Here is a 15,285-nt window from a genome sequence, read left to right on the forward strand (position 1 = left end):
ACTGGTGTAATATGTTGTGGGATTTTGAATGTCACTACAGGAAGTAGCGAATGGAATCAATACAAGGTCAGCTGAACCCGTCTGCTCCTACAGACAGAGGCTGTATCCCCAATTGGCACCCTGTTCCCAGAGCCCTATCAGAGCCATAGGGCTCTGGTCAAAAGTAGCGCACTATATAGGGAATAGGATGCGATTTGGGACACACACAGACACACACAGACAGGCTCCTGGTGACTCTGGGGGGGAAGATGGGAGCATCAAAGTAGATTGGTCCTATGCTGCATCAAGACGCAGACTATGGGTTCACTGTCTGGGTCCAGTCAAGTCGGTCAGAAAGAACAACGGTTTCCATTGATGACCAGACAATCACATTTGTTTTTCTCCTCGGATAGTAATTCTGCTATCTTGGCCTTTCGCTGTTTGGTGAATGGCGGCAAAGGGGTTCACACTTTGAAAAAGTTTTATCTGTTTTAAACAGATATCGAACAGTCTGATTCATCCCAACACAATGCAAAAGGTGTACAATGTTGCAGCCTATACACACAAAAACAACATCGGAAACTATCAGGAAACAAATCGTTGTAATTCATTTGAAACAATCTATGTAATTGTCTGAGACCCATTAAATCTATGTAATTGTCTGAGACCCATTAAATCTATGTAATTGTCTGAGACCCATTAAATCTATGTAATTCTCTGAGACCCATTACATCTATGTAATTCTCTGAGACCCATTAAATCTATGTAATTCTCTGAGACCCATTAATCTATGTAATTCTCTGAGACCCATTAAATCTATGTAATTCTCTGAGACCCATTAAATGTATTTCATTGTAATTCTTTGAAACGTGAATAAGCTCTCCTGCCACTGTGTGTTTAATCCTATTGTTTGTCTGAAGTGCTATTTCGTATTCAAAGATGTACCCTGCTATGTATTCCCAATAGCTTCTGTTAGTCAGTCAATAAAAGGCTTTCCAACAGAAGCCCGAGGCGCTGTGGCCCGTGCCTGCTACTCCCGCTGCTATGGCATTGAATCAGGAACCAGCTCTGTCTATCTGGGCAGACTAAATTACAAAATGAACACTCTTATGAATGCGTCAAAATAGCCCCCTAATCCCTTTATAGTGCACTACTACTTTTGACTTGAGCCCCTATGTCCCTATGAGAGAGATTAAAAAAAAGAGAGGAAGAGGAAGTGAGAGGACGACTGGGTAACAGGTGCGGCGCAGCGGTCTAAGGCACTGCTCCCGAGCGGCGCAGCGGTCTAAGGCACTACAGACCCTGGTTCGTTTCCAGGCTGTATCACTACCGGCCGTGATTGGGAGTCACATAGGGCGGCGCACGATTGGCCCAGTGTCGTCCTGGTTAGGGATTGGCCGGGGTAGGCCGTCAATGTAAATAAGAATTTGTTCTTAACTGACATGCCTAGTTAAATAAAGGTTAAATAAAGGTTAAATGAAATAAATAATGTAGTTGATTATCCCTGGACTACTGTATACAGTCTATTCAGTGCTGTTTGATCCCTGGACTACTGTATACAGTCTATTCAGTGCTGTTTTATCACTGGGCTACTGTATACAGTCTATTCAGTGCTGTTTTATCCCTGGACTACTGTATACAGTCTATTCAGTGCTGTTTTATCCCTGGACTACTGTATACAGTCTATTCAGTGCTGTTTGATCCCTGGACTACTGTATACAGTCTATTCAGTGCTGTTTTATCCCTGGCCTACTGTATACAGTCTATTCAGTGCTGTTTTATCCCTGGACTACTGTATACAGTCTATTCAGTGCTGTTTGATCCCTGGACTACTGTATACAGTCTATTCAGTGCTGTTTTATCCCTGGACTACTGTATACAGTCTATTCAGTGCTGTTTGATCCCTGGACTACTGTATACAGTCTATTCAGTGCTGTTTTATCCCTGGGCTACTGTATACAGTCTATTCAGTGCTGTTTTATCCCTGGACTACTGTATACAGTCTATTCAGTGCTGTTTGATCCCTGGACTACTGTATACAGTCTATTCAGTGCTGTTTTATCCCTGGACTACTGTATACAGTCTATTCAGTGCTGTTTGATCCCTGGACTACTGTATACAGTCTATTCAGTGCTGTTTGATCCCTGGACTACTGTATACAGTCTATTCAGTGCTGTTTGATCCCTGGACTACTGTATACAGTCTATTCAGTGCTGTTTGATCCCTGGACTACTGTATACAGTCTATTCAGTGCTGTTTTATCCCTGGGCTACTGTATACAGTCTATTCAGTGCTGTTTTATCCCTGGACTACTGTATACAGTCTATTCAGTGCTGTTTGATCCCTGGACTACTGTATACAGTCTATTCAGTGCTGTTTTATCCCTGGACTACTGTATACAGTCTATTCAGTGCTGTTTGATCCCTGGACTACTGTATACAGTCTATTCAGTGCTGTTTGATCCCTGGACTACTGTATACAGTCTATTCAGTGCTGTTTTATCCCTGGGCTACTGTATACAGTCTATTCAGTGCTGTTTTATCCCTGGGCTACTGTATACAGTCTATTCAGTGCTGTTTGATCCCTGGACTACTGTATACAGTCTATTCAGTGCTGTTTGATCCCTGGACTACTGTATACAGTCTATTCAGTGCTGTTTTATCCCTGGACTACTGTATACAGTCTATTCAGTGCTGTTTTATCCCTGGGCTACTGTATACAGTCTATTCAGTGCTGTTTGATCCCTGGACTACTGTATACAGTCTATTCAGTGCTGTTTTATCCCTGGACTACTGTATACAGTCTATTCAGTGCTGTTTTATCCCTGGACTACTGTTTACAGTCTATTCAGTGCTGTTTGATCCCTGGACTACTGTATACAGTCTATTCAGTGCTGTTTGATCCCTGGACTACTGTATACAGTCTATTCAGTGCTGTTTTATCCCTGGACTACTGTATACAGTCTATTCAGTGCTGTTTTATCCCTGGACTACTGTATACAGTCTATTCAGTGCTGTTTGATCCCTGGACTACTGTATACAGTCTATTCAGTGCTGTTTTATCCCTGGACTACTGTATACAGTCTATTCAGTGCTGTTTTATCCCTGGACTACTGTTTACAGTCTATTCAGTGCTGTTTTATCCCTGGACTACTGTATACAGTCTATTCAGTGCTGTTTTATCCCTGGACTACTGTATACAGTCTATTCAGTGCTGTTTTATCCCTGGACTACTGTATACAGTCTATTCAGTGCTGTTTTATCCCTGGACTACTGTATACAGTCTATTCAGTGCTGTCTTATCCCTGGGCTACTGTATACAGTCTATTCAGTGCTGTCTTATCCCTGGACTACTGTATACAGTCTATTCAATGCTGTTTTATCCCTGGGCACAGTTAAAGTGGCGATGCGTTGTTTCCTTCTGCATGGTGCTGGAAGACCAAAGCGAAAGTAATATGAAGTTTTGGACAAACAAGTGATGCTTCCTGATAATAATAAATTAAAGTGAGCATTTTTCTCCAAAAAACAAATGACTTGCAGGAATTTTAATTAGTTTAATGTTTGACAATGTTAAACCAACCGGACCAAATTTAAAAAGACAATGTAAAAACCAACAGACTGTAGCTCAAAACGAAAAGTTGGAGAGCGAGGAAACCCTCCTCGTTCCAGTCTGGTTGGAGGACTTACCAATATTGACCTCGTCGTCCGTCTCTGCGTCTCCTATACACTCAAACTGGAACTCCTGGAGGGACTGAGAGAACTTCTGGACAGCAGTGGACAGATCTGGAGGAAGAGAGGGTCTGTGTCAGTCATAGAGATATACACAGATCTGGAGGAGGAAGAGAGGGTCTGTGTCATAGAGATATACACAGATCTGGAGGCAGAGAGGGTCTGTGTCATAGAGATATACACAGATCTGGAGGAGGAAGAGAGGGTCTGTGTCAGTCATAGAGATATACACAGATCTGGAGGCAGAGAGGGTCTGTATCAGTCATAGAGATATACACAGATCTGGAGGAGGAAGAGAGGGTCTGTGTCATAGAGATATACACAGATCTGGAGGCAGAGAGGGTCTGTGTCAGTCATAGAGATATACACAGATCTGGAGGTAGAGAGGGTCTGTGTCAGTCATAGAGATATACACAGATCTGGAGGCAGACAGGGTCTGTGTCAGTCATAGAGATATACACAGATCTGGAGGCAGAGAGGGTCTGTGTCATAGAGATATACACAGATCTGGAGGCAGAGAGGGTCTGTGTCAGTCATAGAGATATACACAGATCTGGAGGCGGAAGAGAGGGTCTGTGTCAGTCATAGAGATATACACAGATCTGGAGGCAGAGAGGGTCTGTGTCAGTCATAGAGATATACACAGATCTGGAGGAGGAAGAGAGGGTCTGTGTCAGTCATAGAGATATACACAGATCTGGAGGAAGAGAGGGTCTGTGTCAGTCATAGAGATATACACAGATCTGGAGGCAGAGAGGGTCTGTGTCATAGAGATATACACAGATCTGGAGGAAGAGAGGGTCTGTGTCATAGAGATATACACAGATCTGGAGGAGGAAGAGAGGGTCTGTGTCATAGAGATATACACAGATCTGGAGGCAGAGAGGGTCTGTGTCATAGAGATATACACAGATCTGGAGGAGGAAGAGAGGGTCTGTGTCAGTCATAGAGATATACACAGATCTGGAGGCAGAGAGGGTCTGTATCAGTCATAGAGATATACACAGATCTGGAGGAGGAAGAGAGGGTCTGTGTCAGTCATAGAGATATACACAGATCTGGAGGAGGAAGAGAGGGTCTGTGTCAGTCATAGAGATATACACAGATCTGGAGGAGGAAGAAAGGGTCTGTGTCATAGAGATATACACAGATCTGGAGGCAGAGAGGGTCTGTGTCATAGAGATATACACAGATCTGGAGGAGGAAGAGAGGGTCTGTGTCAGTCATAGAGATATACACAGATCTGGAGGCAGAGAGGGTCTGTGTCAGTCATAGAGATATACACAGATCTGGAGGCAGAGAGGGTCTGTGTCATAGAGATATACACAGATCTGGAGGCAGAGAGGGTCTGTGTCAGTCATAGAGATATACACAGATCTGGAGGAGGAAGAGAGGGTCTGTGTCATAGAGATATACACAGATCTGGAGGCAGAGAGGGTCTGTGTCATAGAGATATACACAGATCTGGAGGAGGAAGAAAGGGTCTGTGTCATAGAGATATACACAGATCTGGAGGCAGAGAGGGTCTGTGTCATAGAGATATACACAGATCTGGAGGTAGAGAGGGTCTGTGTCAGTCATAGAGATATACACAGATCTGGAGGAGGAAGAGAGGGTCTGTGTCAGTCATAGAGATATACACAGATCTGGAGGCAGAGAGGGTCTGTGTCAGTCATAGAGATATACACAGATCTGGAGGAGGAAGAGAGGGTCTGTGTCAGTCATAGAGATATACACAGATCTGGAGGAAGAGAGGGTCTGTGTCAGTCATAGAGATATACACAGATCTGGAGGAGGAAGAGAGGGTCTGTGTCAGTCATAGAGATATACACAGACCTGGAGGAGGAAGAGAGGGTCTGTGTCAGTCATAGAGATATACACAGATCTGGAGGCAGAGAGGGTCTGTGTCAGTCATAGAGATATACACAGATCTGGAGGCAGAGAGGGTCTGTGTCAGTCATAGAGATATACACAGATCTGGAGGAAGAGAGGGTCTGTGTCATAGAGATATACACAGATCTGGAGGAAGAGAGGGTCTGTGTCATAGAGATATACACAGATCTGGAGGCAGAGAGGGTCTGTGTCAGTCATAGAGATATACACAGATCTGGAGGCAGAGAGGGTCTGTGTCAGTCATAGAGATATACACAGATCTGGAGGAAGAGAGGGTCTGTGTCAGTCATAGAGATATACACAGATCTGGAGGCAGAGAGGGTCTGTGTCATAGAGATATACACAGATCTAGAGGAGGAAGAGAGGGTATGTGTCATAGAGATATACTGGCAGTTCTATGGTAGTGATTGTTACTGTTGGACAGAGGTAATAGATGGGGATATGTAATCTCTCGTTAGCTAAAATGTCTCCTCTATTATTGCCCAAATTGCTAGCTTTCCGGTGGCGCAACTGTGTAAGAACGTTTCAGGAGGGTGGTCACGCGCTTGGGAGACAAAGGACCCGGGTTCTAGTCTCGGTGAAAGCTATAGTGGGTGGCAATGCTACGGCTAAGCGAGCAGGGCGACGTATATAGTATACCATTATACCATGTATATAGTATACCATTATACCATGTATATAATATACCATTATACCATGTATATAGTATAACATACATAGTATACCATTATACATTATACCATGTATATAGTATACCATTATACCATGTATATAGTATACCATTATACCATGTATATAGTATACCACTATACCATGTATACCATTATACCATGTATATAGTATACCACTATACCATGTATATAGTATACCACTATACCATGTATATAGTATACCACTATACCATGTATATAGTATACCACTATACCATGTATATAGTATACCATTATACCATGTATATAGTATACCACTATACCATGTATATAGTATACCACTATACCATGTATATAGTATACCACTATACCATGTATATAGTATACCATTATACCATGTATATAGTATTCCATTATACCATGTATATAGTATAACATACATAGTATACCATTATACCATTTATATAGTATACCATTATACCACCTATATAATATAACATGTTTCTAAATCCAGCTAGAAAGCCTTCATATCCTGAAATGTTTTGGGTATGAAACATAATACATGGTCAGATTGTGTATATTACTGGTCTGTGGCAGCAGCATGGGGCTAAATGGACACAACAAGGCTAGTCTTTAACTAACGGTCTTTCTTGCTGTTATATACAGTAGGTTAGTCTGTAACAGGCTAGTCTGTGTCCAATGAGCCATACAGATATAATCCAAAGCAACATGGAGGTTTCAGCGCTGAGAGCATGATAATCATCGGTAGTAATTATATAATACCTGACCTCTCTCAATTATCTCTATCCTAGTCAGCGGAAGGTGAGCGTTGGTATCTCTATCCCCAGTCAGAGGAAGGTGAGCGTTGGTATCTCTATCCTAGTCAGCGGAAGGTGAGCGTTGGTATCTCTATCCTAGTCAGAGGAAGGTGAGCGTTGGTATCTTTATCCTAGTCAGAGGAAGGTGAGCGTTGGTATCTTTATCCCCAGTCAGCGGAAGGTGAGCGTTGGTATCTCTATCCTAGTCAGCGGAAGGTGAGCGTTGGTATCTCTATCCTAGTCAGCGGAAGGTGAGCGTTGGTATCTCTATCCTAGTCAGCGGAAGGTGAGCGTTGGTATCTTTATCCTAGTCAGCGGAAGGTGAGCGTTGGTATCTCTATCCTAGTCAGCGGAAGGTGAGCGTTGGTATCTCTATCCTAGTCAGCGGAAGGTGAGCGTTGGTATCTTTATCCCCAGTCAGAGGAAGGTGAGCGTTGGTATCTCTATCCTAGTCAGAGGAAGGTGAGCGTTGGTATCTCTATCCTAGTCAGCGGAAGGTGAGCGTTGGTATCTCTATCCTAGTCAGCGGAAGGTGAGCGTTGGTATCTTTATCCTAGTCAGCGGAAGGTGAGCGTTGGTATCTCTATCCTAGTCAGAGGAAGGTGAGCGTTGGTATCTCTATCCTAGTCAGCGGAAGGTGAGCGTTGGTATCTTTATCCCCAGTCAGCGGAAGGTGAGCGTTGGTATCTCTATCCTAGTCAGCGGAAGGTGAGCGTTGGTATCTTTATCCTAGTCAGAGGAAGGTGAGCGTTGGTATCTCTATCCTAGTCAGAGGAAGGTGAGCGTTGGTATCTTTATCCCCAGTCAGCGGAAGGTGAGCGTTGGTATCTCTATCCTAGTCAGCGGAAGGTGAGCGTTGGTATCTCTATCCTAGTCAGCGGAAGGTGAGCGTTGGTATCTCTATCCTAGTCAGCGGAAGGTGAGCGTTGGTATCTCTATCCTAGTCAGCGGAAGGTGAGCGTTGGTATCTTTATCCTAGTCAGCGGAAGGTGAGCGTTGGTATCTCTATCCTAGTCAGCGGAAGGTGAGCGTTGGTATCTTTATCCTAGTCAGCGGAAGGTGAGCGTTGGTATCTCTATCCTAGTCAGAGGAAGGTGAGCGTTGGTATCTTTATCCCCAGTCAGAGGAAGGTGAGCGTTGGTATCTCTATCCTAGTCAGCGGAAGGTGAGCGTTGGTATCTCTATCCTAGTCAGCGGAAGGTGAGCGTTGGTATCTTTATCCTAGTCAGCGGAAGGTGAGCGTTGGTATCTTTATCCCCAGTCAGCGGAAGGTGAGCGTTGGTATCTCTATCCTAGTCAGAGGAAGGTGAGCGTTGGTATCTCTATCCTAGTCAGCGGAAGGTGAGCGTTGGTATCTCTATCCTAGTCAGAGGAAGGTGAGCGTTGGTATCTTTATCCTAGTCAGAGGAAGGTGAGCGTTGGTATCTCTATCCTAGTCAGAGGAAGGTGAGCGTTGGTATCTTTATCCCAGTCAGAGGAAGGTGAGCGTTGGTATCTCTATCCTAGTCAGCGGAAGGTGAGCGTTGGTATCTTTATCCTAGTCAGAGGAAGGTGAGCGTTGGTATCTCTATCCTAGTCAGCGGAAGGTGAGCGTTGGTATCTCTATCCTAGTCAGCGGAAGGTGAGCGTTGGTATCTCTATCCTAGTCAGAGGAAGGTGAGCGTTGGTATCTCTATCCTAGTCAGCGGAAGGTGAGCGTTGGTATCTCTATCCTAGTCAGCGGAAGGTGAGCGTTGGTATCTCTATCCTAGTCAGAGGAAGGTGAGCGTTGGTATCTTTATCCCCAGTCAGCGGAAGGTGAGCGTTGGTATCTCTATCCTAGTCAGCGGAAGGTGAGCGTTGGTATCTCTATCCTAGTCAGCGGAAGGTGAGCGTTGGTATCTCTATCCTAGTCAGCGGAAGGTGAGCGTTGGTATCTCTATCCTAGTCAGCGGAAGGTGAGCGTTGGTATCTCTATCCTAGTCAGCGGAAGGTGAGCGTTGGTATCTTTATCCCCAGTCAGAGGAAGGTGAGCGTTGGTATCTCTATCCCAGTCAGAGGAAGGTGAGCGTTGGTATCTTTATCCCAGTCAGAGGAAGGTGAGCGTTGGTATCTCTATCCTAGTCAGAGGAAGGTGAGCGTTGGTATCTTTATCCTAGTCAGCGGAAGGTGAGCGTTGGTATCTCTATCCTAGTCAGCGGAAGGTGAGCGTTGGTATCTCTATCCTAGTCAGAGGAAGGTGAGCGTTGGTATCTTTATCCTAGTCAGCGGAAGGTGAGAGTTGGTATCTTTATCCCCAGTCAGAGGAAGGTGAGCGTTGGTATCTCTATCCTAGTCAGAGGAAGGTGAGCGTTGGTATCTTTATCCTAGTCAGCGGAAGGTGAGCGTTGGTATCTCTATCCTAGTCAGCGGAAGGTGAGCGTTGGTATCTTTATCCCCAGTCAGCGGAAGGTGAGCGTTGGTATCTTTATCCCCAGTCAGAGGAAGGTGAGCGTTGGTATCTTTATCCTAGTCAGCGGAAGGTGAGCGTTGGTATCTCTATCCTAGTCAGCGGAAGGTGAGCGTTGGTATCTCTATCCTAGTCAGCGGAAGGTGAGCGTTGGTATCTCTATCCTAGTCAGAGGAAGGTGAGCGTTGGTATCTCTATCCTAGTCAGCGGAAGGTGAGCGTTGGTATCTTTATCCCAGTCAGAGGAAGGTGAGCGTTGGTATCTCTATCCTAGTCAGCGGAAGGTGAGCGTTGGTATCTCTATCCTAGTCAGCGGAAGGTGAGCGTTGGTATCTCTATCCTAGTCAGCGGAAGGTGAGCGTTGGTATCTTTATCCTAGTCAGCGGAAGGTGAGCGTTGGTATCTCTATCCTAGTCAGCGGAAGGTGAGCGTTGGTATCTCTATCCTAGTCAGCGGAAGGTGAGCGTTGGTATCTTTATCCCCAGTCAGAGGAAGGTGAGCGTTGGTATCTCTATCCCAGTCAGCGGAAGGTGAGCGTTGGTATCTCTATCCTAGTCAGCGGAAGGTGAGCGTTGGTATCTTTATCCTAGTCAGCGGAAGGTGAGCGTTGGTATCTCTATCCTAGTCAGCGGAAGGTGAGCGTTGGTATCTTTATCCCAGTCAGAGGAAGGTGAGCGTTGGTATCTCTATCCTAGTCAGCGGAAGGTGAGCGTTGGTATCTCTATCCTAGTCAGCGGAAGGTGAGCGTTGGTATCTCTATCCTAGTCAGCGGAAGGTGAGCGTTGGTATCTTTATCCTAGTCAGCGGAAGGTGAGCGTTGGTATCTCTATCCTAGTCAGCGGAAGGTGAGCGTTGGTATCTTTATCCTAGTCAGAGGAAGGTGAGCGTTGGTATCTTTATCCTAGTCAGAGGAAGGTGAGCGTTGGTATCTCTATCCTAGTCAGCGGAAGGTGAGCGTTGGTATCTCTATCCTAGTCAGAGGAACGTGAGCGTTGGTATCTTTATCCCAGTCAGAGGAAGGTGAGCGTTGGTATCTCTATCCTAGTCAGCGGAAGGTGAGCGTTGGTATCTCTATCCTAGTCAGCGGAAGGTGAGCGTTGGTATCTCTATCCTAGTCAGCGGAAGGTGAGCGTTGGTATCTCTATCCTAGTCAGCGGAAGGTGAGCGTTGGTATCTTTATCCCCAGTCAGAGGAAGGTGAGCGTTGGTATCTCTATCCCAGTCAGAGGAAGGTGAGCGTTGGTATCTTTATCCCAGTCAGAGGAAGGTGAGCGTTGGTATCTCTATCCTAGTCAGCGGAAGGTGAGCGTTGGTATCTTTATCCCCAGTCAGCGGAAGGTGAGCGTTGGTATCTCTATCCTAGTCAGAGGAAGGTGAGCGTTGGTATCTTTATCCTAGTCAGAGGAAGGTGAGCGTTGGTATCTCTATCCTAGTCAGCGGAAGGTGAGCGTTGGTATCTCTATCCTAGTCAGCGGAAGGTGAGCGTTGGTATCTTTATCCCAGTCAGAGGAAGGTGAGCGTTGGTATCTCTATCCTAGTCAGCGGAAGGTGAGCGTTGGTATCTTTATCCCCAGTCAGCGGAAGGTGAGCGTTGGTATCTCTATCCTAGTCAGCGGAAGGTGAGCGTTGGTATCTCTATCCTAGTCAGCGGAAGGTGAGCGTTGGTATCTTTATCCTAGTCAGAGGAAGGTGAGCGTTGGTATCTCTATCCTAGTCAGCGGAAGGTGAGCGTTGGTATCTCTATCCTAGTCAGAGGAAGGTGAGCGTTGGTATCTTTATCCCAGTCAGCGGAAGGTGAGCGTTGGTATCTCTATCCTAGTCAGAGGAAGGTGAGCGTTGGTATCTCTATCCTAGTCAGCGGAAGGTGAGCGTTGGTACCTTTATCCTAGTCAGAGGAAGGTGAGCGTTGGTATCTCTATCCCAGTCAGAGGAAGGTGAGCGTTGGTATCTCTATCCTAGTCAGCGGAAGGTGAGCGTTGGTATCTTTATCCTAGTCAGAGGAAGGTGAGCGTTGGTATCTCTATCCTAGTCAGCGGAAGGTGAGCGTTGGTATCTCTATCCTAGTCAGCGGAAGGTGAGCGTTGGTATCTTTATCCTAGTCAGCGGAAGGTGAGCGTTGGTATCTCTATCCTAGTCAGCGGAAGGTGAGCGTTGGTATCTCTATCCTAGTCAGCGGAAGGTGAGCGTTGGTATCTCTATCCTAGTCAGCGGAAGGTGAGCGTTGGTATCTCTATCCTAGTCAGCGGAAGGTGAGCGTTGGTATCTTTATCCCAGTCAGCGGAAGGTGAGCGTTGGTATCTCTATCCTAGTCAGCGGAAGGTGAGCGTTGGTATCTCTATCCTAGTCAGAGGAAGGTGAGCGTTGGTATCTCTATCCTAGTCAGCGGAAGGTGAGCGTTGGTATCTCTATCCTAGTCAGCGGAAGGTGAGCGTTGGTATCTTTATCCTAGTCAGCGGAAGGTGAGCGTTGGTATCTCTATCCTAGTCAGAGGAAGGTGAGCGTTGGTATCTTTATCCCCAGTCAGAGGAAGGTGAGCGTTGGTATCTCTATCCTAGTCAGCGGAAGGTGAGCGTTGGTATCTCTATCCCCAGTCAGCGGAAGGTGAGCGTTGGTATCTCTATCCTAGTCAGCGGAAGGTGAGCGTTGGTATCTCTATCCTAGTCAGCGGAAGGTGAGCGTTGGTATCTCTATCCTAGTCAGAGGAAGGTGAGCGTTGGTATCTCTATCCTAGTCAGCGGAAGGTGAGCGTTGGTATCTCTATCCTAGTCAGCGGAAGGTGAGCGTTGGTATCTTTATCCTAGTCAGCGGAAGGTGAGCGTTGGTATCTCTATCCTAGTCAGCGGAAGGTGAGCGTTGGTATCTCTATCCTAGTCAGCGGAAGGTGAGCGTTGGTATCTCTATCCTAGTCAGCGGAAGGTGAGCGTTGGTATCTCTATCCTAGTCAGCGGAAGGTGAGCGTTGGTATCTTTATCCCCAGTCAGCGGAAGGTGAGCGTTGGTATCTTTATCCCCAGTCAGCGGAAGGTGAGCGTTGGTATCTTTATCCCCAGTCAGCGGAAGGTGAGCGTTGGTATCTCTATCCTAGTCAGCGGAAGGTGAGCGTTGGTATCTTTATCCCCAGTCAGAGGAAGGTGAGCGTTGGTATCTCTATCCCCAGTCAGAGGAAGGTGAGCGTTGGTATCTCTATCCCAGTCAGCGGAAGGTGAGCGTTGGTATCTCTATCCCCAGTCAGAGGAAGGTGAGCGTTGGTATCTTTATCCTAGTCAGAGGAAGGTGAGCGTTGGTATCTCTATCCTAGTCAGCGGAAGGTGAGCGTTGGTATCTTTATCCCCAGTCAGAGGAAGGTGAGCGTTGGTATCTCTATCCCCAGTCAGAGGAAGGTGAGCGTTGGTATCTCTATCCCAGTCAGCGGAAGGTGAGCGTTGGTATCTCTATCCCCAGTCAGCGGAAGGTGAGCGTTGGTATCTTTATCCCCAGTCAGAGGAAGGTGAGCGTTGGTATCTCTATCCCCAGTCAGCGGAAGGTGAGCGTTGGTATCTCTATCCTAGTCAGCGGAAGGTGAGCGTTGGTATCTCTATCCTAGTCAGAGGAAGGTGAGCGTTGGTATCTCTATCCTAGTCAGCGGAAGGTGAGCGTTGGTATCTCTATCCTAGTCAGCGGAAGGTGAGCGTTGGTATCTTTATCCTAGTCAGCGGAAGGTGAGCGTTGGTATCTCTATCCTAGTCAGCGGAAGGTGAGCGTTGGTATCTCTATCCTAGTCAGCGGAAGGTGAGCGTTGGTATCTTTATCCCAGTCAGAGGAAGGTGAGCGTTGGTATCTCTATCCTAGTCAGAGGAAGGTGAGCGTTGGTATCTCTATCCCAGTCAGCGGAAGGTGAGCGTTGGTATCTCTATCCTAGTCAGCGGAAGGTGAGCGTTGGTATCTCTATCCTAGTCAGCGGAAGGTGAGCGTTGGTATCTTTATCCTAGTCAGCGGAAGGTGAGCGTTGGTATCTCTATCCTAGTCAGCGGAAGGTGAGCGTTGGTATCTCTATCCTAGTCAGCGGAAGGTGAGCGTTGGTATCTCTATCCCAGTCAGCGGAAGGTGAGCGTTGGTATCTCTATCCTAGTCAGCGGAAGGTGAGCGTTGGTATCTCTATCCTAGTCAGAGGAAGGTGAGCGTTGGTATCTTTATCCTAGTCAGCGGAAGGTGAGCGTTGGTATCTCTATCCTAGTCAGCGGAAGGTGAGCGTTGGTATCTCTATCCTAGTCAGCGGAAGGTGAGCGTTGGTATCTTTATCCTAGTCAGCGGAAGGTGAGCGTTGGTATCTTTATCCTAGTCAGAGGAAGGTGAGCGTTGGTATCTTTATCCTAGTCAGCGGAAGGTGAGCGTTGGTATCTCTATCCTAGTCAGCGGAAGGTGAGCGTTGGTATCTCTATCCTAGTCAGCGGAAGGTGAGCGTTGGTATCTCTATCCTAGTCAGCGGAAGGTGAGCGTTGGTATCTCTATCCCAGTCAGCGGAAGGTGAGCGTTGGTATCTCTATCCTAGTCAGAGGAAGGTGAGCGTTGGTCTCAGATATTAAAGAGAACAGGTATTTAACCCTCTTCAATCAGAGATGCTACTCAGTGTGTGGTGTGTGTGTGTGTGTGTGTGTGTAGTGTGTGTGTGTGTGTGGTGTGTGGTGTGTGTGTGTGTGTGTGTAGTGTGTGGTGTGTGGTGTGTGTGTGTGTAGTGTGTGTGTGTTGTGTGTGTGTGTGTGGTGTGTGTGTGTGTGTGTGGTGTGTGGTGTGTGTGTGTGTGTGTGGTGTGGTGTGTGGTGTGTGTGTGTGTGTAGTGTGTGTAGAGTGTGTGAGTGTGTGTGTGTGTGTGGAATGTCTATTGAGTTGGAAGTTAACTATTTGTATGTATTATTTAAGGAGATTGTATTTTCTTACTAATAGTAGAACAATTGTCACTTCTGAACATTATTTTAGGTGTAAATCCCACATCAAGGTCAAGCCGCCATGCTAAACACACATTAACTACTGACAAATATGACACATCTATTGTTCTCTCTCCTCCCCCTCTCCTCTCTCTCTCCCACTCACTCTCTCACTCTGTCCTACTCTCTCTCTCGTTCTTTGACATTCACGTCTTCAGTTCAAAGTATTTCTGCACTTGAAAAGACTCTGGTAATGGAGGTATGTGGGATAACTGCACACATTAAAGAGAAAATGTGGAAAGTGAAATTGCTGAACTTCTGATGTTCCTGAGAACCTGATGGGGAACTATAGTGGGAAAGTGTTGTGTTGTTGAACAAATTGCTGTTGTATAATTGATATGTTTCTGAGCTTAATAGCAATTACAATGACATTTTTTGAAGGCTTTGCTGAAAGTATTCCTTTAGATACAGTGACAATATAATTGTACAGTATATCCCAAATCAAATAGACAGCTCATATTCCACTTCCAGTCAGTGAGTCGTCCATGTTATCAATTCGCAGCAGGATATGCTTGTTCTGCTATCCAATCTGTGCCAATTACTTAATTAAAGAAAATAAATGACATTCCATGACTGTGGCTTCCATTCATTTCAGAAACATTTGTTTACACTGGCTGATCATTTAAAGGTATTTATGTACCATAACCAATTATGTTGATCTTTTATAATACTAAAGGATTTTGTCTCAGACAATGTTTGACTACATTTGTGGATTCATTGGACGTTTCAACAGACTGCTGGATTTCAAATATAAAGAGAATACAAAATTATGATTGTGTGTGAAATGCATATATATATACATACAATGCATTCGGAACTTTTTACACATTT

At 45.8% G+C, this 15,285-nt stretch overlaps 1 protein-coding gene across 6 annotated transcripts in view; it reads right to left on the reverse strand.

Annotated features, from left to right (window-relative positions):
• Positions 1-15,285, reverse strand: part of arhgap42b (Rho GTPase activating protein 42b) — a 237,147-nt gene that overhangs the window by 197,315 nt on the left and 24,547 nt on the right. For all 6 annotated transcript variants that reach the window (XM_045704171.1, XM_045704175.1, XM_045704173.1 and 3 more), the window contains exon 2: positions 3,666-3,761. Coding sequence is in view for 1 of the 6 variants with exons in the window: in XM_045704175.1 (XP_045560131.1) it covers positions 3,666-3,761 (96 nt within the window). In the remaining 5 variants the exon portion in view is untranslated. The remainder of the gene's footprint in view (positions 1-3,665; positions 3,762-15,285) is intronic.

This window comes from Salmo salar, chromosome ssa20 (genome assembly GCF_905237065.1).
Source record: "Salmo salar chromosome ssa20, Ssal_v3.1, whole genome shotgun sequence".
In the NCBI taxonomy this organism is placed as follows: domain Eukaryota; kingdom Metazoa; phylum Chordata; class Actinopteri; order Salmoniformes; family Salmonidae; genus Salmo; species Salmo salar.